Raw genomic sequence first — 26638 nt, forward strand, 5'->3', positions numbered from 1 at the left:
TAGACTAGAGCAGTGGGCACACCACTCCCCCCATTGCTGCCCCCTCAGGGGAGTCGCTGTTGTGCATGAGTGGAAGAGAAGGTGGGTGGCAGGATGAAGCTGCCAGGAGATGGCAGGAGGCGTCGAGCCAGCTGTTTCCGCATCAGATTTTCGATTTGAAGAAAACTTGCATACGTAGATTTGAAAATGAACCACATATAGAACCTGAAAAAAAAAAGGACCCAAATTTTTGGTTGCGAGATGGTGAAGAGTGACCCGATGCCTGCAAAGCCTTGGCATAAGTATCAGAGCTGCCTCGCTGGCCTCTGAGGTAGGAAACCCTCTTCAAAGCATCCCATCATGCATTTGGAATGTACACCCTGCTGCCCCTAACCCCCTTTGCTTTCATCCAAATGGTATTTTCTTGTTTAATTTAACAAGAAATGAGAAGTAAATGAAAGCTCGGGCCTCCGATCCCCCGACGCGCCCCGTGATCCGCGCTCCTCTCCCCTCTGAAAAGGCAATTTGTGAAATTATGTGATGGAGTAATTAGATGGAATTCACAAGCACGCCCCCCCCCCCCAACTGTTATTCACGTTCATGGCTGCCTGCCTCCACCAGGGAGGGGCGGTGGTGTTAGCGTGTTAGCTGGCAGACTGCGCCGCGATCTCGTACACATTATCGCTAACACTCCCATTGCTGGCTGAGCTCCCTGCCTATTTGTACACACAGTCGCTGTAACGAGAGGCAGCCGCGATCGCAGCTCGTAAACGGAGCCAAGCCGGCTCGGCGACCCGCCCTCCCCCTCCCCGCCTCCTTTTCTCCCATTTAAAACGTATAAAACGCACCAAGAGCGTATTCCAAAAAAAATCCAACTGGAAGGCATAATCCACCGTTAATACAATTAGAGGCTAATTTAACCGCACACAAAGTGAGGTTTTGTGAAAAGCGACATCATTCGTTCAGGCACTGGCAGAAAAGCCATGGAACAACTCTTATATCATTTGGGAAGTTTTATTGATAAGTGAATTGGATTAGCGGACTATACTTTCAAGGTAAAATCATAAGCTAGTCCTGTTTTTATTATTGCTGTTTTGGTGAACGTCTTCGTCTCGCACATTTCGGCAGAAACTCAGCACTTTCAAGTAAAACGCGCCCCTTAGCAAGAAATTAGCATCCGTTGTCGTTGCCATTCGTCACTGTTGGTGACGTGTAATTCTCGAGACGCAGTTATGCCGAGCTCTCCCGCGGGCTTCCAAAGTCGGCCTCAGACGGCGTCAGTCTGAGGCTGTTTATTGCTGGAGCCTGAACATGTCATCACAACGGTCACCTGGGGCAAGATCATCAGTTCGCCCTTCAAATAGCGTCGCTTTGTACTCATGAACAAACGCTGACCTCGTGGACAAAAATACTCTTCATCACTCCACCCTGTTGTCGTTCCTCCCAAATCTTAATTCTTCATTTTACCAAGAAATTTGGAATGCTGCATTGCGCAGTGCTGGAAAGTCCCAAATGTTGACTCCGGGGGGTGGGAGGGAGATATTTCTGGTCCATTTTTTTTTTTTTATCTAACTCTTAAAAGTGATTTTTCTAAAATCGCGTCTTTTTATTCTTAGAAACGCCACTTCATCCTTTAATTCTGCCATTTAGCCATCTTCAAAATGCCACAATGTGTCCAATTGAGTCAAAGGCCGTTGACCCTTAAAATAGAAACCTTTTGACAAACGTTTTCGGGCCTCCCATTCTAAGACTTTATCCAAAGTCTGTCCCACGTGTCTCAGTGCTGCTTGCCGCATGATTGTTGTTGTCTCATCAGAGCGACGAGACAGCACATCAGCTGACCGTTCATCCGTCTTGAGCTCCCGTCAAAGACAAACAAAGACGCAATGTCCATCTCGCCGCGTGCTGCGCTTCGCAGCGCAGTCATGTCTCCTCCTCCCTACGCGATTACAATCTTAATGGAGCCTAAGTGGCTGTCAGAATCGAAGGCGCCAGCGCTTTACGCATTTGAAAGAGTTGACAGACGGCGGCGCGCTTGCGCCAGCGGCCTGGCGTGACGGCCGTGACATCAGAGAACAAGTCGTCGTTCTTTGCTCGCTCTCAGATGCTTTCTGTGAGGCGCTGAAAATGCCGCCGGGATGTTTATGACTTACACTGCCTGTGTTTGTTTGTCGGTCTGTGTGTGTTGCACCGTCCACGGCGTCAAGCCGCACGGGGGGCGATTTATCAATTTTATCGATTAGTGGAAGTTTATTGCGGATGAAAACATTTTTCAAGTTTAAAAATAATTTATGTGCAGTTTGCAAACCAGTTTGGGTGCCACAGGATAATTACACAAGAGTAAATTCATCTTTTTATTATTAGACTTGCAAATTACGACTTTTCAGCTTGGTGTGTTTGGTTGAGATTTTAAAAAAAAACTTCATTCTCAAAAATCCAAATTCATTATTGTAACAATTGAACTCTTTGTACTCGAAAAATTGCCACTTTTTAATTCCTGCAACATTCCAGGTGTTCATGTTTGATCATGAAGCAACATTTTTATTTGAATGTCATTGTTGTTTAGGGAAACCATTGATGACAATAACAATCAACCTTTTATATAGATTCAGAGATTTGGGTTTACGACTAACTCCCAGCCCAAATTAAAGGTAGCAGACGCCACTTGGTGTCAAGCAAGGAAGGCAGCTGAGTCAACTTCTGACACACACACACACACACGTACATATGTGCGCTCATTTCGTTGCCCCCAACCCCCACATTGGCCCACACCTTATAATGAAAACATCATCAATTATCCCTCTTGACAGGCCCTAGAGACCAAAGGCAGACAAGGGGGGGCATCTTTTTTTGTTGACTGACCTCCTCACACACACGCATGCACAAACGCTCGCTTTTGTTAAAGCATCAAAAAAAAAAAAAAAACAATAGCATGATGAGCCATCTTTGCCAAATAGTGACCCTTGGGAGTTTGTATGCAACCGGGAGTGATTCAGTGTGGCGTCTTAGTAGTGATGGTGACTGGGATCGGGGGTAGTGCTATGACCAGTGCAGAGGGGTCCCGACAGATTACATGAAAGGCCATCTGTTCTCTGATTGATGGACAGAATGATGGATGATCTCTTTTTTTACGGAAGCATATTTGGTAACCCGAGCAAGAGGTCAGAATGGACCCTCGCTCCGAGGCGCTGCCTGACCTCTCCCACACAAAGCGAAAAAAAAACCTAATATTACATATGATTATGAAATGCAACAGAGCCACCATGTTGACGTATCCTAATAAGTTTTGCGTGTGTGTACTCATAATCACCGATGTGATTAATGGTGTCATACACACACGCTTTTTCACACTTTTTGCTCACTTTCATTATCAACTGTGTGCTATCAACTTGCCAGCGTGTACGTTTGTGTATGAGTGTTTATGTGTGTATGGGTTTCATGGAGGGAAAAAAAACGAATAACTCTAAAATGACAAATTATTCTCTGTTGGGCGCTAATGCATTACAGCAGATACACACGCACACTCAACCGTGACATCAGCGCGTGGGTGGGATGCGGAGTTCCCCACCATCGCTGTGGTATTGGAGAGTGTGTGGCAAGTCCAAGTTTGGAAAATACTGTCACAAGTTAGCTTGTGTCTATCAAAATATCCAGTTTAGCATATTTTTAGAGACCTCCTCAAGCCTCAACAAATCTAAGTTGACTTTGCACTTTCTGCAAATTTGTCATTAAGATGTTATTAATCACTGAGAAATAATGACATCATCAAATAAAAAAGGAATATTTAATTTCCGGAAAACATATCTAGTTGATTAGTGAACTGCAATAATGTGGCAGGATTTTGGTACATATTGCAAAATTGTAAGAACATGGACTGGTCTGATCCTTTATCCAGTTACTCACCCAAATTCCAGCATTTTCCTTGCCAAGCTTCAGTTAAGTTGTAAAATGGATGAAGCACTTTTTGGCTACTTTTATTTATCAAATCAGCAGTTTTACATCAAAACGCTTTAAATTAAGTTCAGCGGCTTTGAAGAAAGTTTAACATAGCCTTAGTGTGTGTGGGTGTATGTGTAGCTTGGTTGTGTTCAGCCAGCAATATATTAACTCTGCTTCAGTGTGAAATCACATTAGCGCTAGCTGTTAGCCGCTATCCATTAAGGCTGTTTTGGTGATCCGCGGGATTGTCGGATCTCTTTTCTGGCTGGAGTCAGCAACTCGATGCCTTGGACTTACTTATATGGCCACATCCCCGCATGTCCTGCGTGTGTGTGTGTGTGTGTGTGTCACTTATGTTATTTCTGCTTGTGATGGATGCAGCCATTTTGACACGCTTATAATCAGCATGCTCGTTCATCAACGGGCTTGTGTGTCCCCGTTGACTCAACTCATATGAAAAAAATAGCTCTTCCATTGTTTTATTTTCTAATCCAGCGATCTGTGTCCCATTCAATTCCTCTATTTCATTTGAAACCATTCCAATGTGACTTGTTCTATTGCATTTTTAATCCAACACAATGAAAAAAGGCCCAAGCCCAAAGTGGAACCCAGAATCTTAGAACTGTGATGTAGATGTCACCGTACGCCCTGCTTTAGTGATAATTGAAAGATTATGTGTGTGTGCACTAATTTGTGTGCATGTTTTCAGTGTTGTGTGAGGATTTTTGTATTCAGCCAAGCCTGTGGTGAATGTAGACAAACAGCACGTCATGATGGTGGAAAAGAGAAAAGCACGACATTTTCCTCACTTGATGTTATTTTCCAGTTTCCTCCCCCCCCAACTAAATCGAGTGGTCTTATGTCTTATTGTAAACACCTTGCACGCTTCACCTCCGTCCTGCAATCGGGAGGTGAAGCAAGTGCTGCTCACTTGTTTGTTACGACGGATTAGCTCATTGATTTGTCATAGTGGTGCACTGATGGAGAAGATGAGCAGGAGGAGGAGAAAGAAGGCCCAGCTCGGGCACTTAATGGAAACTTAACAAGAGGAGGGAGGAGGCAAATGGAAGGAAAATAAAAGAGGGGGGAGAGGGAAGGAGTCTTGTAGCGTGTGAAAGCTAGCAAAAAGCTAAATATAGAAGCGATGGATGGAAGAGGGCACGGGCAGGTGAAAGGATCTACCGTGTAGAGATGAATGAGACGTCACCGAGCATCGGGGCGCAATTGTGAAATTACCTCACTAACTTTTCAGCTTTATTCACCCTCCCCAAAGCTGACTTTGTAATTAAACCATCAGGGGCAAAAGGCTAATTATGCTAATAATGTAATAATATCGCCACGGTTATTAGAGTGTGCCCAAATTGCTTCCTGTCGGGGATCGACTTTTGGCACGTTTCCCCCCTCTCATAGTCGAGTGAAATAAATGACAATCAACAACAATAAAGTAATTTCTATGAACCAAGTGGAGGGGGCGGGGCTATAAATACGAAGGCATCCCACTGTTGCCCTCCACCCTCATGGCCACCCCCTCCTCCAAGGCGGCAGTGGCGTCGCACCTCCAGCTGTGGCTGCCGTTCACCAATGCCTTTTGGAGTGCCCCCCCCCCTTCGCTCAAATAGGCAGTAATTACCAGCTTAAAGAGGTTTAGTGGTCCAGCAAACTACATAATCACCCCTTGAATTAGCCCCGGCTCATCAGGCGCACTCCGACGAGCAGTCCGCCGGCGCGCCATAAAGGGGCGGCAGGTGTAGCGAAAAGCTCGGCCCACCCCCGGTGATGAAAGTAGCGAGGCTAAATACGCAAGTAAAAATAAATCCGTGTTTGTACTTTGGCACTTCCCAAAGCTGCGAAACCCGATTTCGCACGGCACAGAATGTGAATTAGACAAACGCCGGCGATGAGGATCAATTACCCAAGATGAGCTACGCTTTCCACACGCCGCTAACTCCATTTGTTTCCCATAAGGCCGCCGCATTGAGGGAATTCCCTAAACCAACAAAAGCTGTTTTTTTGTTTTTTTTGCGAGGAAAAGCGCTCATTAATGTGTGAAAACATCTGTTTGCCCGCCTTTATCTCCAGGAGAAATGAAGAGGCACTCGATGACAAAGTGCCAATTGTTGAATTATTCATGTTACAAGCTCAGAGATGTTTATGTAATTTTTTTTTGTCTGCAGTGTTATTATTTTTTTGGAGTGTCTTGTTATTCTGCTTTTGAGAAAGCACCAATCAAAGGAAATTAGTTTGTTTTTGTTTTGTTCCCTCATTTTTTTTGTTTCTCTTTATGCCATTTTTTTTTCTAACACCCCAAACCCCCCCCCCCCCCCCCCCCCCCCCCCCCCCCACACACACACACACTCCCACCCTCCAACTTTCCTAAGTAAGTCAATGGAATGCTGTTGGATGTCTCGTATACTGAACCTGAAAAAAGTACTCTAGTAAAAGTACAATTATTTTAACAGGAAATAATTTAACGGGAACATTTACAATGTTTTTAATCCGTTACCTTGCAAGCTTGTGTCTCAACGAGACAACGACTGAACAGGAAGCAAATTTAGGGAGTACGCACAGCTCAGTATGTCGGAAAGTCTGCACTTGCTCAGAGTTTTGGCATAACAATGTGCTCACCTCCCCAAATATTTAAAGCAACCTCATACCGGCCTGGCAGCTCTTGCAGTAAACAGTACGTTCGTGAATGTGTGTGTGTAGCTAACCCTCGGGCCAAACCCCCCCCCACCGGATTAGCCGTCTGGGAGCGGGCCCGCTGCTCGGCTTGTCGCTCGCCCGCCAAGTCAACAAGCAGGAATCAACATCCCGCTTGTTGATTGTATACAAAAGTCGTTCCAAGATGACCATTAGCGGCAAGCTAGCGCTTGTTAGCGTAACAACGTTTTGATCCTCCGGGGTCACTCCGGTGTAAAAGGGGTCACGGCCCAGGCAGAAATTTGTAGCTTGCTAAGAAATTTAGCATTGCGCGTTGGTAGAGCACGACAAATTCTGCGAGTGCCGTTTAAATGATCACATGACTGGCATTGTACACCCACCAAAAATGGAGTTCACCACACAAGGAGCTGTCGTACGGCGAATAAAAAAAAAGTGTTCATGTTTGCCATTTTGCACATCACAGCCGGTTGCGAAGTTGACTGGATTTAGCGACATCAGCGCTTATGTTTCTTGTCAAAGTGTATTTTTGGTGCTCCTCGGGGGTTTTTTGTTTGTGCTGACACGGCGAGATGAAGACGTTGGCGAAATAATCCTCCTCCTCACTGTAAACTGGAGCATCACCGCCGCTTTTTAACTTGTGACACTTTTCCTCCCTTTAGGGAAAAGAGTGTTTTTTATCACAGCATTAAGAACATTTGGCACATTGTTTTTTGTCATAATCATTTAAACGTTATGAGTGGATTTTTTTTTTTTTCTTCCATTAATATGTTAAGGCAATGGAAGACTGAGGCAGAAAGGATCCATATTTTTCTAATAACATGACAATCACATAAAATATTTCAATACAATAAATCACACTCATCGGAAATCCAGGCAGCCAATCGGATGCTGGAAAAACGCTGGTGTTATTGTTGCGAGGACGAATTTTGAATCTGAACTAGTTTGCTAATGCGTAACTGGCCTGCATTACTGATTCTGCAGGCCCTGGCCAGATAAGATTACCAGAGCAACACATACAGGCTGAAATCTGATTGGACAAAAATATCCCACTATTGGGACTTGTCTCGCTTTCTTTTTTCTTCTAGTGAATCTCAAAACTCCAACATACACATGAGCTGTGACTCTGCAAAGGGCTCGGCGAAGGTCTGACCCTTCCCTCCCCCATTGTAGTTTGATTTGGCAAAGACCCACTTACTTATATTAACACGCAAAATAGCACAGGGTCGGACTGATAAGATGAGGGAAAACATAAGCCTCCCTCGCGTCCTGGCGGCCACATGCTTGCAGCGAGCAGGCTGTGAGTTCTCATGAAAGCGCTTGTATATTTGGAGAAGACATATCATTAAGATAGAGCAGAGGGAATGGGAAGGAGGAGGGGAGGATGCGCCGAAACTTTCCATCTGCTGCTCTCAAGAACACGCTCCCGCTCTCACTCTCTCGGCACGCCGATTCCAAGCCAAAGGCCATTAGGAGACGCTGCATTACACACCTTATTAAAACTTCGCAGTTGTGACGGATTGGACTTCATTTGGCTCGCTGCAAAAGCAAGAGGGGAGGATAAAAACATTGTGTGTTGTGTTCTTTGAGAAAATTCTGGGGCGGGTTTTCACTATTTACATGGACTCGAGTCATTCTGTTTGCTAACTTAAGATGACTAGGATGAGTAATGAGCATAATGTTTTTCCTCACAGAGTCGTAGATGTCTGGCAACCTGTCCCTAAATCTCAGTTTAGTTTAGAGTCGGGATCAGCAGCAATTTTAGCTACAACCAGTTGGAGGGACGGTCTGCATGTTCAAGCTGGTTCACGACTTTTAAGAATTTTAGAACGTCCGGTCTAGAATAAGGAGGCGTGAGATGTGTATCCGCATGCAAAGCGTAGCCATGCAAACAGGCTACATTTGTTCTGCGTTGTAGCCTGTGGCATGGACCCCTCCCCTTTTCTTCTTGACCCCCGCATTTGGTTTTTGTTTTAACGAGTGGACGACATAGCCAACGCTCACATGACGAGCACCGACATGCTAGCGGCGCATCTTTTTGTATTAATGGACAGCAAGCAAAAGCCTGAACAATGGTGTTTTATGACTTGTGAAGCACGCGGGCGGCAGAGCGGCGCCTCGTATCTGCCATCATTGCGTAACTTGTGGTTGAATCGGTCTGATTTTTACACAATACGATTTTCTGATATAGAGCATGCTGTACACCTCATACCAAGTTACCAAACAAAATATGCGACGTTAAAGGGCAAGGACCCTAACTAAATAAATATAGTGCAGATAGCTAATGAGGTAGTATGTCAAACTCTGTCACTCGTTCATAAAACAATATAGACATAGAAAATACAAGGTATGGTCATATAAAGAATACCGTTTTTATAAACCTTGACTTTTTGATCGCAAGCGTATGGCAGCTAGCTAATCTGTGGCTAGTTAACATTTAGCGTTAAATTCTAGCGTAGTCGTCTTCATCTTAACTTTAGACTTGAACGCACCACACCGCTCATTGAAAATCTAAATCAGTTTGTCCGAGTTGATAAATCCAATAAAATAGTATTATTGATGTTGTTGGCAAACTATCGTGACTCAAACATGCTGCTCGAATACACAAACAGGGTGGACAGCATTTTGGCTGGAGGCGACAATGCAATTATAACTTACTGCATGGAATTAGCCTCCATGTATTCCCCCTCCCACTCCTCCTCCTTCCCCACAGCCCATCACATGGACAAGGGGAATGCTGGAAGCGGAAAAAAAAAAAAAAAAGAGAGTGAGTCTCCCCTCTCTGCTGTCTGCCGCCCTTCAAACAAAACACAGTCCTGTTCATTATGTGGCATGAAAGGCTAAAAAAAACGGAAATAAACATGCTGGCGCCACACCAATTTTACACGTCTGATTGTTGTGTGCTTTGTGTATGAGCTCACACTGTGTCAGTTCACACACGTGTCATGTTTTAAATATGAATTGAAAGGACAGACCTCGAGTGTTCTCTTCTATGTTGAAATACAAAAAGAGCAAGTGTAATTTCACATTTAAGAATGATTTCTTTTCATACTTCCTAATAGGAACATCCAAACAAGTGCAAATTTAGCCAAGTTCCTTAACTTCTCCGTCCAGTCACACTCAAGGCGAACCGCAAATATCGGGCATGAATGTTGTATTAATTTGAGTCGTTTAATAATTTATTTGAACCTTAGGGTAGGGTGATGATACAACATACATCTTCAATGATTTTTCTTAAAATAAAAAAATAAAAAAACAAGTTTGAATTTATTATTGATTTTCTCTAATCAAGAATGATACACAGAACGGTACAGGCTCAAATATATGCATACATTCCTGTCGATCTTTTAAGAAGTAGGAAAGTTCTCAAAACGTCTTTGGACTTGGCAATCTAAGCCCATTTTCCAAACAATCAGAGAATTTTAGATTTACACAAAGTATTCCATTCATGATGTAACACTGAGGCAGCATTCGAGCCTATCAGATCAAATAAGCCCCTCCCTTGATAGGAAGTAAACTAAAGTGTGCATATTTTCTTTTTCCTAAAGCATCCGTACCCGTCAGAAGAACAGAAGAAGCAGCTGGCACAAGACACGGGCCTCACCATCCTACAAGTCAACAACTGGTAAGAGAAGCTCACTCGGCATCACGCGTGTACGATCTCATCCTTCCCTCAGGCCATGCCGGCTGCCGGTGATCGGAATTAATGCCGCCACTCCGACATCAGCCCCCCCTAACCCACCCCCATCCTCCGCCTCTGCCCGTTCCCAAACACAGAAACACACGGCTTACGGAATCACGCTGGTGCGGATCAATCTAAACAGATATGGCCTCAAGTCATTTTCCAAAAAGCAGCTTTAATTAAGAGTCAAACAAGCATCGGAAAGCATTAAAAAATAATAATAATCAGGGCACGCAGAAAGTTAGCTGTGGTGATTAACGCACGGATCAGGCTCGATTTTCACGTGGGCTTGTTTTCATGTTTTTAATGACGTATATTTAAATCCTTTTTTTAAAGGAGTTGATGAATATTTGATTGGGCTCCACTTGTCTCTGCGACATTTTCATTAGCTCATGTTAGAAATGCATTTTTGTGATTTAGATCAGGTTCTTTTTTTTTTTTTTTCTCTCAGCAAGCAAAAATACATTAAAACCAAAATCACACAGACTGAGGCTTGAAATTAACAAATTCATGACAATTTATCATACTACTTATCACTAGCTGGTTAGCGAATCAAAGCTTCTGTAGGTCTGATTTCAAAATTCTGATCATTCAGAAATTCATTCTTTTTTGTAGTTTCAAGTTGTTCCAATTTGGCGATATCTGATTTGAATATTTTTTTTTCCCAAACCTTCTCCTTCCTACCTTTACCCTAAATTCTTGACGGTTAATGATGTTTCTTTGAAGATTTGTGGCCTTTCTGTTCAAGATTTTTTTTTAATTAAGATTCTCAACTTGCTGGTTGACTTAGCTTGAAGCAACCTTTTTTTTTTTTTAATTGGGTGCTAAGGTTGACCCAAAACAAGGCTTTTAACCTGAGCTAGCTTTAGAAAAAGGTACAATGAGGGTCTCGTGTTTTTGCGACAAGCTCCTCTTGGTACTTTCCAAATCCGAGCCTTTCTTAAAATGTTTATTTACATGTATCTGTCAATTGATTTGAATCTCAGTCTGTCTGACTGGTTTGTTTCCCTTTTACACCTTGACTCTAAATCGTTGACTGTAGAGAATATTTCTCTGAAGATTGCGGTGTTCCTGCTTAAAAATTCAACATATTATCATTACGACGCTTCACTACTTGGTTAGCTTAGCTCGAAGCAGCCTCTTTTTTTAATTGGGTGTGGAGTTTGATTCAAACTAGCTTTAACCTGAGGGTAGCGTCAGGGTGAGAAGGTAGAAAGAGGGTCGTCTTCACGTGGTCGTATCAGATTGGATGCCTATCAGCGCACACTTGCCGTTATTAGCCGCGGCTAATTAAAGGGCCGGCGCGGTCCAGCTAAGCGTGGCCCCCATTTGATCTGTAAAAAATGAATCGTGGCAAGCGAGGGAGAGCCAGAGTGAGATGAAAAGAAGGAAAGAGGAGAAGATAAGGAGGGAGGAGAGGAGATTAATCCCTCTAATGATGTTAACATGATGCCCGCCATTGTTCAACGGGAAGAGCTCCAGAGACAGGCGGTAGATTAGCACGCCAGGCAGTCTATGGAGAATTCAGCACATGCACACACGTGCACATTGGAGTGGAATAAGGACCCCAGGGAAGCCCGTGTGGAGGTTATCACATCAGGTGACCTCGCTGAAATCCATCAGGGGATCAATTCTTTTAGCACAGATAAAAGCCAGTGTGTGTGCTGCCTGAATTGCCTTTTGTAGGCGTCAACATGCCCGAAAGCTCACCAAAACGCAGGTGAAAAGGTTTTTATTTTTGTGGTCTTGAAGATGACCCCCCCCACACAAAAAAAATCACTCAGTAGCGTGCCCTGGAGAATTACATGAAATTATCCCTCGACGCCATTTTTGCTGGAAGATAACAAAATTTGGTGGACTCAAGGATCCATGCCTTAAATTCAATAGGAAGTCGGCCATTTTGGTTTAAAACAGCCTTTTGAAACGACGTGAAAATCAATTGATAGTCGTGCGTTTGGAGCCGGAACCATCATTTTCGAGCTTGCTTTTAAGATATTAAGTCACCTAAATGAAGCAGGTACATGATTTTTTAGCATATTCTCAAACGACTAAAGACAAGGTGGGCGTGTATACAATGCGTACATCGTGGGAGAGTAATCTCTGTTGGTACGTGTGTCCACGAGGGTGGTTAATCTAGAAGGTATTAGCTGTAAAAACCAACGCTCGGATCCAACTGCCTCCTCATATTGTAAAAATGTGTGTTTGGGTGTGTTGTTGTTGTGTGTGTTTCCATGTGCTGTGACAGAAAAGCGCACAACAGCAGCAAGCGCAAGGGAGGTTACATGAGGCAAGTGAGAAAGAGAGAGAGAGAGAGAGAGCACTGCCATTTTGTTGGTATGTTGGTGTTGTCGCACTGCCCTGGAAGCTCTGTTGCCATTGGGTGTCGCCATAGCAACCCCCGGTGATGGTTACCTCCTGACCCTCTGATTTGGTGGAGTCAATTTGCCTGGCTGCCACTCACACACACACACACACACACACACACACACACACACACACACATTCACTCACTTGACCACCAATACTGACATTCTGATATACTGTACACGAAGCAGGCCGCATTAATGTTATGGTATTTCGCTTTATGTATTAGCATTAACCTTGTGGTCTCTAAATCCAAATAATGCGCTTGTTGCAAAAAAAAAATCCTTTCACATCAAACCAATTTAATCCCAAAACACCAGAATAGACAAAGAATATGAAATCATCAAGCTTCTTCGGATCGGCAAGATGTTATTGAAGTAACTTAAACTATGACACATCCTGGCTCGCCATGTCCCTCACGTGCACTCGGGCGCCGCGTAGATGTGTTAACACACGTCGCTGTGTATTATTGATGAGGCGGCGGCAGTCGCAAAGCTCGGCAGATTAAATAAGAAATGCTAAAGGCCGGCAAGGGGCGCAGCTCGCTCATGAATTATTGGCACGGTGCCGCCGCACCGGGGAGGTTTCCCCCTTTGAACAGGGAGGGGGGGGGGGGAACACTTTACACCACCACCTTGTCCTTAAGGGGACCTGCAGTCATGTGATCAGTCGCTGGCCTAACTGACCCTGAGAAAATAATTGAAAAGAAAATACAGTATACGACTAAGAAAGGCGGCATGAGCGATGATGACTTCACCGCTCCCAGTAATGCATTTCCCACAATAATGTCTACTGTAGCCAATCGTCTTAATTACACGCAGACGTTCTTTTCCCTTCCACACGCGAGTATTTCTCATTGCGTTGTCAATTGCGTGCTGTCATTATTCTCATCTCCTTGGTGTCATGAGGCACGTGCGGCGGGGACACACTCGCACACCAGGAAGCCGCGCTTGTATTGTAACAAACACACATACGAGCCGAGGAGATTTTCCCTAAGTTGCGCTTACACGCTCCGCTGATGTAAAAATCAATGCGAGGGTCATCAGGTTTCTCCTTCCTGGGCGCAATTTAATCACGGCCCTTTAAAAGGCGGCGTTTGAGCCATTGTTTGGTCAATAAGGCCGCTTTTAGCAACATCTTAAGAGCCGGGAGAAAGCGAGCGCAGGCTACTTAAGACGGGAGGGGCCCATCATGGCGTTTCTGGAAGAACCAGAACCTCTTATTATGTACACAGTTGCATTAAACAAAAAACACACAGTGTTGATCTATCCAGTTCTCCACCAAGCGTGACCCAATACTTTTGTCCATTCTTTGTACTTCTCTTCTTAGAAAGGGTTGTTGACGGTAAATGTCTTGGTAATGGATGGACGTCATAAGAGAGAAGAGGAGCAGGTTTTATTACATTTCTGTAGTCTTACTGTATTAAAAAAAAAAAAGCGTGACTTCTGGTTTATCAGGATTTGACATCGCCTCCCGGGGAATCCCTCGGCCCGGCTGATGCTATCAAGCCCGGCAATAACAATGATTGTGAAAAGGACACGTTGTCGAGACCAGTGTGCAAACAACTGGTCCGGTGAGTCTGGTCATTGAGTTCAGGCTTGCTTGCGTGTGTTGGAATGAGAGGATGCCTACTTCTAGTTAAGTTGGGTCAGTCTACATACTCGCGTGCATATTTTTGTTGGGGGAACATCAAAATTTCCACTCTTGGAAGAACTGTGTTAGAAAAGTGTGACACACAAAGATAGAAAGACAATAGTATGCATATGCGCAAGAGTGTGTCTGTGTGTGTGTGTTATGAATTCTTCTCCTCACTCCTCATAAATCATCTCCATCTTCATGGCGCGCCAGCCCGCCGGCTCACAGCCTGGCCGTGAAGTGAAGATTATCAATTCATGCACGCGTATTAAAACCAATACTGTCATTTTCCTTGTGCTATTAATAACGACGCTGTTTAGCACGGCCTCTGCGACTAAGTCTGCTTTCTACATTCATCTGGGGGAGCTATGACCAATTTCACTGTCACCATCATGCTTGTCATAGACGGAGGTAGAGCGGGTTACCTGCGGACTGCGAACACACACACGAAAGTGCACAGATTTAACAAGCAGACTTGTTGCTAGGTGAGGCAGGGGTCACCTGACTGGGCTCATGCCAGGCTGTTATTAGTCAGGAGGCCTTGCTGGCTGTGTTTATACATGCGAGCAATATCTCATGCACACACACACACACACAGTTGGATCCAACTCCTGCTAACAGTAGGCGGAGGATTACGTGCATGCGGTGCGGGGAAACATAAGAAAAGTGTGAAATTTAAAAGGGGCTTTAAAGTGAGATCTGCTGTGAGGGTCAACTAATCCCCCCGCCCTCGCATACACACACATAGAAGATACACACTTATCAAACACACACTCCATGCGCCGTTGCACCTCCATGCCTGAGTTTGGCGTCCATTGGAAGTGTCGTGAAACGAATGCTAAACTGGTTTACTGAGTGGGAAGACAAGTTGGGCAACCCCAAACACACATGTATGTCCAAAGACGCACGGTTGTGTTCATGACAGCCAGCTGCTTAAAAAGGAATTAAGACTCTGAACGAAAAAGTCCAAATCCTGCTGGCCATGTTGCCACTTTCTGTGGACCGAAAATGAAAATTGCTCAGAGCGCAGGTAGTAACCAGTCACGGCTCGGGGGGCATCATTTGGATGCAATTTTATGGACTGTTTATAATTTTAGAGACAAATGATACTATTTATAGTCACTGAGGAAAGTTCAGGGGGATGTAAAAAAAAAAAAAATCTTCCTGTGGGAACATAACAGAAAATAATTGAGAAACCCTTTACTCTTACTATTATTTTATGTCATATTAATTTCAATAAATTTTTATACAAGAAATTCTACAGACTTGTTTTGAATGACAGAAAAATTGGCTAGCTCCGGCCCATTCGGAATATTCCGGAAAACAAACAGGAAACTGAATGGATGAGTGCTACGCCCCACAGATGTCAGCACGTCTTCGCTTGACACACACACACGCACACCACTTGATTGCAGTTAGGCAAGTGCCCAGTTTTGGTCGCCATGGTAATCCCAATAACAAATTCACAACATGATGTCATTCTCATATTTTACTGTATATAGACGCAGCATCAACATGTTAGTTGTAACCTTTTGGGGCATTTTATCCACATCGCGCACAAACTGTTACAGGAGACATTTTTGAGGCAAATGAAGAGAAAAGCAGGTGTAGCCTCAAGGTGGTGTTTTGTGATCGAAAAGTAAAACAGGTCGGGAAGTTATGAGGCGCTGGAAGGGATGCTGTAGGGCAAACACCTCCGTGTTTAAGGCAAGTCGACACAAGCTGAAGATCGTGTTCAAAGAAAGCATTTTTTTATCAACGTGTGCGCGCAGTTTTAGCAGTGTTGCTAATGATAGCATAATATTGTAGAAGTGTCTCATCTCATTTTCCCTCCATTATGTTGTTAATCAATCTGTCAAAAAAACAATAGATGTTTCTTTTGTTTATGCCGGCGTGCGCGTCTTTTTTTTTTTGTCTTCTAGTATATTACTTATCAAGCAATCACAAATACTGGATACTACTAATATCTTCATGACGATATTCATGGCGGCAAAAAAAAAAAAGTACTGCTTGTAAGTTATTCTTTACCTTGTTATGTGTGTATTTTGATGGTGATTTATGTTCTGGCCAAGTGTGTTTTGCTGTCAATTCATATTTGTCCCTGATGATAAAGTATGACTGATTATCTGGTTTCTTACACTTTGTTAATGTTTGTATTCAACTGCGCGCTACTAAATCCTGTCATGTGCGGCTGCTATTATGCGAATAAATCATCCCCTTTTTCCCGGCAGTATAAAGGTTTAACCGGTTTACTGTTAGTTTGCGAGTTTAATGCGGGAGCAGGAAGCACATGTGGGCAAGGCGTTAATTGCGGTTTGAGGAGCAAACAATGGATGTCATCCGCGCGCTGACGAGCCCACGATAAGAACCCATGCCGAGTCCTCGCCTTCTCCTTTTTACTCTCTTAAATCACCTTGAATGGCAGCCGACGGGAGTGTGCGCGCCGTGGCGAACGGTTATTTTCAGCTCTCCGAGATTTTGAATATGCATATTGCACCTCTGTTGGCGTGCGCCCAAATAGAGCAAATAAGTCCTGCTCAGTGTGTGTGTGTGTGTGTGTGTGTGTTTGGTGAATTTAAATGAGAGGGCTTGCCGCGTAACCTTTTGTATCTCCAATCTGCATCTTTCCACCAGCTCGTTATTAAATTACCTCCCCGATCGGTCACAGCGCCGAGGCAGCTGATGAAAAAGACAATTTCTTGCTTTTAATTGGCCATTTCACGTGCGCCGCACGTACACCTGTGCGCGCCCGTGCATGCGTGCGTAGTACATGTGTGTGTGATGTCATGAGAATAGGACATTATCTTGGCAGTCGCACTCAGTTCCAGTCTCTTTGTAGACCAGGGATGAGAAATTGCTGCAAAAGTCAAACACAATCTGATTTGTTTGGATTCCAAAGTAATTAAATTCCCTCATAGGAAATAATGGGAAAATACTCAAAAAAGAAAAAGAAAGTACTGTAAACTAACTGCCAATTTCCACATTTCGAATTGGGCTGTTTAGAAGTTTAGAATGTGTTTTTAACACAAAAAAATTATAAAGGTATTTTAGTAAAAAAAAAAAATGTTTCCTTATTTTTTGCTTCACATTGTGCTGCTCCTTTTGATACGTACATGAAGTACTTTAGTAAGTTTAGTTCTTCACATTTTTTTTTTTTTACCTTGCCGTGGTACCAAAAGCCAAATATAAAGGCAAAAAGTGGAGCTACGTTGAAGTATGCGCCACAGCTTCCAGGCGTATTACCAAACGCCCCCTCCGAAAATGTTGGTGTTTCTCCAAGTTGTACACACTTTGAAGGCCTTGAAACGTTGAGGTCTCTCTGTATTCTGGAGGCGCATCAACAAAGACCGCATGGCGTTCTTAGTTGTGGCGCAACACATGGACAGCATGTGTGTGTGTGTTTGTGTGTGTGCCCCTGCTGGGACTCCAAACTCCAGGCGCTTTGCTCCCACGACGAGGCTACGGGACTCCATTTTTATTTGGGGTCACCCCCTCTCACCACGTTTTGGGCCAAAATAGCCCAACTATTGTGGCTGCACTTGAATAGTGAGCCTCATTGTGTTGGGTTTTTTTTGCCTTGGGGGAGGCCGTAAACAACGGGCATGTGCGGTTGGCTCGGGGGTCGTGCGAAGGTGAAAGAGGAGCTGGCCGTTTACTCCTCGCCTTCTCATTCGCCGCGGCTTGTTAACGCTCGCAGTGAGAGTGTCTGCTTTCCTTTTTTTTTTTGTCCGTCATTCTGCCTCTCGTTCCCCCGGCTGCTATTATGAGAGGCATTTTCTCCTTTGTTCCAGGCCCCATGGTGCATCTGGCCTCAGATACGGGCACGTCGGGGACAGGAAGCTGGCAGGAGGAGGGAGTGGGCGGGGGAAGGGGGGGTGTCCAGTATGAGTCAAAACCGGACCGCCACTTTCCACCAGAGAAGGGAGGCATGATAAGGAATGATAAAACAGCCCCAGAAAGCAAATACATTAAAAGCTTTTGGTATTGGTGGCAAATTACAGTGATGGAGGCAACGTCTCCAATATTTATATTCTTTTCAAAATTGTAAGCAACATCCGGTTATGATATAAGAAAAGTATTGTGATGTTATCAATATCATTAACAACTCGCATAACGTAAGCTTTGGTATGCTTCCAACGGCAAGATTTCGTGATATCGATATCATTGTGCAAAGCATCACGATACCGTCAAATTTGATATCATCTCCACACAATCTAGGATGAACAAACACTCGGCTTTCGAAGAAGCGCGCCTTGCCAAAAGCTCCTCCGTCTTGCATCAGTGTGTTTGTCGCAGGAAAGAATATAAAAAGGAGGCTTTAAAATATATATGGGAGGGGGGGGGGGGGGTAGGAGGTCAACTGTTAGCCAGCACTGGCCCACGTTTGACCTTCTGTAAAGGGCCCGCAGAGGAGAGGAGTTAGAGGAATGCTCTTCGACGCTCCCATATCTCCCCCAGCGAAACAGGCCCCCATCAGGGAGGGCTGGTTGGGGTGGGGGGGTGTTGGTGATAAAACTCCAGACGTTCCCTCATTTGATGGTGCTCTGCCATGTCAGTCCATTCTCGCATTCCTCCCTTGCTGTCCTCACACCCCGAAAACAGACGCAGAATTCCCCACATTTTATTCCAACAAAGTTCCAAACATAGCCCCCCCCCCCTTTGGAATTCTTGCTAAAGCCAGTTTGACTAAGCAAGATGAAATTTGGTAGACATCTATCATAAGTAGTAAATGGTAGTAAAAAAAAGTTTCTGGAAGCCATGTCTGAAAAGTCAGAAGACATTTGTAGTCTGCCGTTTTGGTTCATTTCCTTGAAAAAATATTTTTAAATTTCAACCAGACACTAAAAATCTGCCGTTTTAGCTGAATTCAGTGCCATTTCCAGGAGGATCTTTCGAAGCGAACCTCTCCCACCAAATGATTTCGAAAATTCAAATTGCAACATGAAACGTGGTAGCCACGTTTATCATAAAAAAAAAAAAAAACCCATGTTTGGCAAATTGGCTCAAAGCCGTCATTGAAAGACAAACAAAATAATCAATTCAGGATTTTTTATCTTGCTACCAAATTTGAAGCATGTACACGAGACAAATAGGCGACACAAAATTACCAGAATGATTTGTTTTTGCGTGTGGGTGGAACACAGCGGCTAAGTTTGATGACTCGTCATAAAACACAAAACGCTAATAACTCAACCCAATAACTCAAAGTGCAGATTTTTTTTTTTCTCCTTATTGGGAGCCTAAACGGCGCCTAATCTTGTGTCATCTCGCGTTTGTTTTTTCTGTTAATTTGCCGGCACTTTTGTATCCAAAAGGAGACACGTCCCTTCGGTAATGAGGGGTCAAACTTTTGTTTTGCTTCTCTGCTCCTGCTGCTCTCCGGGATGGGGCCCTTTAAATGCTCCCTTTTCTTGGGGACTTTTTGTTTCCTTAGTTTTGGCTAATGCTCCCCTTTTAAGACGTGAAATGCAAGAGTCCGTTGGGGGCAACAGCAGGAACACATAAATCAAGTCCCCAAATCCCCGAGAGGCCGAGCTCTCCTCGGGGTCATTGCACTGGTCAAAGGGTCGATTCACCAGGGGTTAGGTCACAGCGGGTCAGTGTGTGTGCGTGCGTGCGTTTTTGTGAGTGAGGCGCTGAGAATGAACAAACAGCAGATTTAAACACAGGCGCTTTTACTAGAGTTTAAATTCTATTTTTATTTATGATTCTCCGGCTGTCACATGACTAGTTCTCCGTCATTGGTTGTAGTTTTCAATTTAAAAGATTAATTTTCTTGATACTGTATGTTCAAGAAGAAACACATTCTATTTTTGCGGGGGAACCATTTCATTTTATAATGATGCAAATGATCATTCAAACTAAACTAAAACAAGCTGTGTAAAAATATAAATTATATTATTATATTAATGCATTGTAAAATCATTGAAATTATTTTTATATCATATATGGAATCTTTTTTTACTGAGTACAATATCCTTTCTGCGGTTACTGCAATACAAAAACAAAATCCCAAAAGATTTATTACTGTGGAATAATTTCATGATAGTTCCTAATAATTTAACCATTCCAATCAATGAATTTGTTCAGTGCCTGGCTGGGAGACGTCATATGTTTCTCCCGCCTCAATTGAAAGGCCCAAATATGTTAATCCTTGACTCGGGATTAACCCCACTTCACTATCAGTCCATTGCTTTGATTCCCCCTTCCCTAAATTTGTCTTTGTTGTTGTCTGCAACGGTTGGGCGTAATAGCGCCACCTGTTGCTTTGCTCCTTTTCCAGTGTTAATTAAACGTTGTGCATTTAAAAAAACAGAAACGTTTTCTAGATGTTCTCAATTTTGACTGTTTCTTACATCGCAATGTGTGTTTTCATCTTGACTTACAAGCTTTTCAAGGTCGCCCCTTTTAATCTTGTTTCCCTCCCTTTCCTCCTCCAGGTTCATCAACGCCAGGAGGAGAATAGTGCAGCCTATGATCGACCAGTCGAACCGCGCAGGCAAGTCCTTTAAAGTTGTTGTGCTCGTTTGGCTTTTTGGCTCCAGACCTCCTTGGGCAACTCGCCCCCGTCAGCTTGTCCCCATTTGTGGCCGTTTTAGGGAGCGGTTATCCCCCCCCCCTCCCCTTTACACGGCTTAGTTTAGGCTGCTGTAAACTTTATTACCTGTAATAGGGGTGAAAGGTCAGGGCGGTATTAGGGGCCGCAGTAAAGTTCAAAGGCATCCAGAGGGGCCGAGATCTTGCTTCTGCTCCAGTTGACCCACTGACGGCCTCAGTGGGAGCTAAGTGGATTTCTATGAGGGCGTCACAATGGGCCAAGCGTTCTCGGGTTGCACTTAGTTGCCCTCCTCGATTTATGACGTGCACACTTTGTGTTCTGCGGCCAGCTGTTTACATTAAAAATGCAACAACGTCCATTTTGGGAAATAAATGTACACCATAAACAAACAAACAAAATCATCCTAATATGTTTCATTGGTTTATTTGGAAACGACAACAACACCTGTTGGAATCTGAAGTAAACAAGGAGATAAAACAGCGAGGGAAAGAAATAGCAGCAGCACCTATTTGTACCTTGGAATAATTAGAGAAAAACTATAAAAAGCCAAAGACAACAACAACACCTGTTAGAACTTGGGTGGCCCACCTGAGAATAGACCACAAAAACAAAGCAAAACACGCACGCACAAAAAGACAATTATATCCTTTTTGAATCTGTTAGAGGACCTTGGAATGTATAAAGAAAGAAAAGAGAGCAAAATTAAAAACCAACAGCGGGGGTGGCAGGAAAATAAGAGTAGCAACAAAAACTCATTGGAATTTGACTGAGGTTTTGTGGAAAAAATACAGGCCAAAAGTCACCCAAAACTTGCTTCCATTATTTCCTATGACGGGAATCAATGTATGGATTCTCCTGCAGCGATTGCTCATGTCTGTCTCCATCCTGCAGACTGGAACTAATTGAAACTGGCTGCTAATGTACACGCTGTCCACAAAGTCGTTTAATGAACTACTGCCTATGTGAATGTGTGTGTGTGTGTGTATATATATACTATTTCCATATTATTTTGAATGCAGTGTGTGTTGCATGTGTGCGCCATTCAAACCTCATTAAAGCCTACCAGGAGCTTAGCGGTATAAAAAGTCCGTTACAAGACAACGGGCTCTCCGCTCCATCTCCCGCTCGTGCGTGCAGTGGTCAACAGATGACCCTGCTTCGGCCACTCCGCCTTAATTACAAGCGCTAATTGATCACTCTGCCCCCCGCCCCACCCCCCCTCCCTGATCTCCTCCATATACACACGCAGTAAGTCAAGGAGCTCCCTATAACCCAGATGGCCAGCCGATGGGGGGCTTCGTCATGGACGGCCAGCAGCACATGGGAATCAGACCACCCGGTGAGGAATTTGATGTTCTCGTTCTGTCGTCGTTCACCTGCCATCGTGCAGCTACTATATACAAAATGCAGATGGCATCTTCAAGATGATGGAGATGCGGCAGCTCCTAAAATAGCATGACTTCATAGCATGACATCATACATAGCATGGCGTCATAGTATGATGTCATTCTTCAGGGTGACAACATTGTAATGTGACATCACAGAGCGATGACATCATCTTCGCTTTGTCGTACGCAACGCCGTGGTCGTGTGCCACGCAACACTCGTCAGGATGACAACGTAGTGTGACATCATAGCATATGACATCATGGGGATGGGGTGTGGACATCGGAGCATGGCAACACACTGACTGGTTTGAATGTGCTGTTTCACAGGACCAATGGGCGGCATGGGTATGAACATGGGCATGGAAGGTCAGTGGCACTACATGTAGCCCCGCCCCCACCCCGGGGGTGAACAATCGCAGCAGTGACGCGAACGTAAGTCTGCCATCTAATACTTACATATATTTTCATTTTTTACTGTTTGCACAAAAAAATTATTGAGGATTATTTTTGCAAAGTCCAAACCCAAAAAAAACAGGTGAGGTTTGGCACTATGTTTTTTTTTTTCAGTTGACAGCAAGTGACAAAATGGCCGCCCAAATATTTCGCTGCTTAACTCGACAAACATAATATTAATGACAATGCCTTGTTTAGTGGAAGCACATAAAATATTGTCAAGAAAATTGTTGACTTGACCCTTTTTTTCCCCCTCCAATCTCTTATTTTCTTTTTTCTCTCTCTACTCACTACCTTCCTTCCTCCCTCCCTCCCTCACTCGCTTGTCTCGGGGCCAAATGGCCTCCCACGTCATTCCGGGACATACTGTACGGGATACGGCGAGCGGTCGCTAGGGTCGTCTCATGTTTAGAAAGCGCACACGAGAGCGTCTGGAAAATTTAAACAGAAAATGTTTTTGTGCACGCCGATGTATACTGTATGTGCATGCGGTAATAGGATTACTGCTGGCACAGGGAAGGGGGGGGTGCAAACTAGTGCAAGAAATGGAGGAGGAGGAGGTAGCCAGCAGGCTATGGAGCTTAACGGGGCCTAATTGACTCGATCCAAATTAAATATGCCGTCAGCGGAGGTGTGACCAATGGATTTGACTTATTCAGTTTACCAAAATGGACGCCATTAACCCCTACGTGGAGTGTGCCGCTATTCCCCCCAAAAAAAACAAAGAGTCTCATCGTGAGGAGATGTACTTACGGATATGCTGTCTAGATTTTGTGTGCGTGCGTGTTGGGCGTGTCCAAGTCAAACGTCCCTCCTCCTCCCTGGTAGCAGCTGCTCGCCTTCCCAGCAGACCCCGCTTTAAACAGCCTCAATTTGCCTGCTCAATCCCGTAATTGGGCCACCAGAGGAATCCCGGCCCAGTCAAGATGAGCAAGAAACATGGAGGGAGACGGGGAGGGAGAGTCAATGACGAGGGGGGAGGAGGAGGGGGGGGGGGCACGATGGAACGGACCAAAGGGAGGATGAAAAGGGGGGGTGGGAGTCTTACAGCTTCATCAGCTTGTATTGGTGGCGTCTTTTCTAGGTCAATTAAACGATGAAAGTCTTTTGTGAGCAATTAAATTAATAGCGTATGATGATGGAGTGGGGGGGGGGGGTCATTATGTATTCCAAGCGTTTTTCATTAGCTTCTTCTGCTTCTTCTTCGTCGTGGTCTTCATTGCCACATTCAAGCCAATTAGTGTTGCTTGGTGACGGTCCAGTTGGAGCCCCCTCCTTGTGAAACAATACACCTGTCAGCATGCATGAAGTCGGACAAGCCAAGCAGAAGACACCCCCCTCCCCATACACACACGCACGCACGCTCTTTGAACGCCACCGAGGTGACTCGCATGTCACCTTTGGCCCCGTTTGCCATCGCCCCACTCGGGAGCCAAATTTGGTTTTCTTATACAAAATAAAATATGGATGCTTGCTAAAAACCTGTCAGACTTTTGCGAACTTACTCAAACACGCAGTCCTTTCACAAAGTCAAAACCAAGCCATTTCATCCATTGTGCTTTTTAAATAATAGTTTGGGAGTTTAGCATTTGCTGATTTTTCATTTTCCTTGATCCAAACGTGTGTGTGACCGCGTGAGCGATCGGCGCCGGTGAAGCCCCCCCCCCCATCAAATGTCCGTCCCCCATCTCGGCTGGAGACGCTTTTGTCCCCCAGCCCCGGCTGCAATCATTAAGCGCAAATTTGTTAACCCTCGGGCCGAGGGGTCGAGATGCGCCCCCGCCTCCTCCCCGCCATTAACTTCCCTTTCTGTTGGATGAACTTTTACTGTTAACGAAGGGCGTGCCCCCCCCCTGCTCCCTCCGTATTGTCCACGTGAATGCTCGTCCCCGTTGATTCGGCCCCTGCGGAAAACACGGGAAGTCTTAAAGCCTTGCGTATTGATTGACTTATTAGCGAAAAACCTTATTAGCAATTTGTGCTCCTTCAAGCTCTTTATTGGGACTCGGCGTCCATTGACTTCACACGCATCGACTTTCGTAGTCAGCGTGTTCTTGTTAAGCGTGCAAAAGATGGATTTTTCTTTTATTGCCACATTTACATGCTCTGCTTTGGTAGCACAGGTGACCTTTTAAGAACAGGAAAACAGTCTTAAATGGGATTTTACAAAGTGTGAGGCCTTAAATATGTTATGTCGTTCTTAAATCCGACTTTCATAGCTATTAAAAAAAGAAATGCCGCAAATACATTAAATGTTGCCATATGTCAATAGTAACACTACGCTGCGGCCAAGGCTTTGCCAGCGCTTTTTGAATTCACCCCTTACACAACAAAAAATACCACCATTACAAAGAAAAAGAAAACTTTTTTGTCATGAAAAAAAATCCACTGCTTGGCAAAAAAAAATACCCAAGAAAAAAAATATTTGTATATATAATTTTTATTTTTTAACTACTTATTTTTAATCAAAAATTCACTTATATTCTCCGAAATTTAAGACTATAGTATTTCTACATATAAAAAGCTATTTTTCTCCTTTCAAATTTTAATGTTGCAGTTTCACAAATCAAACTTTGTCAGATTGTCTCATGGAACGTAATATTATCATCCAACCAAACCTCCTTGACACGATTTTCAAATCCCTTACAATCGTTAGCATTAGCATTGATTGGCATTATTAACCGTCTCTTTTTGTGTGTGTGTTCAGAACCGCAGGCCACAGCAGGAGGTCCTGTCACACAGAGGCGTCCGTACGGATTTACGGGGACGGGATCCCCTTCGTCCCGACCGCAAAGCCGACCATCTTCCTTCCTGCACACTTCCGATACCCCTTCCACTTGTTTATTATCACCCGGCCTGACTTCAAGGCTCCATGTTGAGCCCGACTCCCCCAAAAGTCCAGACAGACCACGCCCCCGCCCCAGTTTGTGGCCGCCACCATTCGGACCCTGTTGAGACTTTCCGTGGCGCTCCTCGAAAAAAAAAAAAAACTCTGACGGATGAGCAGGACCACGGCGGGAGACGGGTGTGAGAAATAGCCAATGTCTATAAAATTGACTGGACACTTAAGAAACCAAAAAAGAAGGTGCCCACTTCACGAGAAAAATCAAGAGAAATAAGGCTGGGGGGAAAAGACATGAAAAGTATATGGAAGCAAGCAAATATACTGTCAAGTGGTGGCAAACCATGCTGGACTCTCACAACAACTATTGTAAATGCTATTGTATTGTTCTGCATATTATGTTGTTTCTAATAGAGTTCTTTTTTTTTTAAAAGGCCTCAACTCATTTTTCCCTGCTTCCATTCTTTAAACATCTTTATACACTTAAGACACTCATGTGCAGAACTATATCAGGGCAGGTATCCATCTTCCATCTAAAAAACACAAATACGTATATTGAGAAACGATATAGTCGTGGCCAGAGAGTGTAAAAAAAGGGGTGGCCATGGCTACACCTGGCCACCATGTAGCTACGCCCCTGGATTCTAGTGAGGATGAATGGATGGATGACATTCCTCCTATCACTTTATGCATCTTTTCTTAGAAGGAATTCCGCAAAAATACTTTAAGATTCTTGTTTGACTTATATCTGTATTTTTGGAGGGGGTGGCAATTTATTCAAGACAAAGGGCATCTGTCTTGAATAAATTGCCACCCCCTTCAAAAATATGACTATTCATCCAATACCACCTTTTCCCTGAAGAAAGATGGGCTTTAGAAAAGGAAAACATACATTTCTCAAAAATTGTTTTCATGGAATAAAATTTCCCAAAAAGTAAAACTTGCTTTTCCACGAAAAAAAAAACGGGACTTTTTTTGCTCCCAAACATTCAGTATTTTCCAAGAAAGTTTTTGTTCCTTTGGGGGATAAAAGACACTTTTTCAATTTAGCTGACTACTTGCCCTTTCTCATAATTATTTTTTTTTTTTTTTAAATCTCACAAAAGTAAACAGGTTGGTTCTTCCATTGAGACGCTGCA

The 26638-nt window shown here is 44.0% G+C and overlaps 1 protein-coding gene across 2 annotated transcripts in view; it reads left to right on the top strand.

Annotated features, from left to right (window-relative positions):
* Positions 1 to 25932, top strand: part of meis1b (Meis homeobox 1 b) — a 55824-nt gene extending 29892 nt beyond the window's left edge. Inside the window, exons 9-13 of one of the 2 annotated variants that reach the window (XM_037271131.1) lie at positions 10125 to 10201; positions 20698 to 20756; positions 22066 to 22155; positions 22532 to 22636; positions 25365 to 25932. In XM_037271131.1, coding sequence (XP_037127026.1) covers positions 10125 to 10201; positions 20698 to 20756; positions 22066 to 22155; positions 22532 to 22590 — 285 coding nt within the window. In that variant the 3' untranslated portion in view covers positions 22591 to 22636; positions 25365 to 25932. The remainder of the gene's footprint in view (positions 1 to 10124; positions 10202 to 20697; positions 20757 to 22065; positions 22156 to 22531; positions 22637 to 25364) is intronic. The other variant, XM_037271133.1, reaches the window with a different exon arrangement.
* Positions 25933 to 26638: the final 706 nt, after the last annotated feature.

The sequence above is a fragment of the Syngnathus acus genome, chromosome 15 (assembly GCF_901709675.1).
Source record: "Syngnathus acus chromosome 15, fSynAcu1.2, whole genome shotgun sequence".
Taxonomy (NCBI): domain Eukaryota; kingdom Metazoa; phylum Chordata; class Actinopteri; order Syngnathiformes; family Syngnathidae; genus Syngnathus; species Syngnathus acus.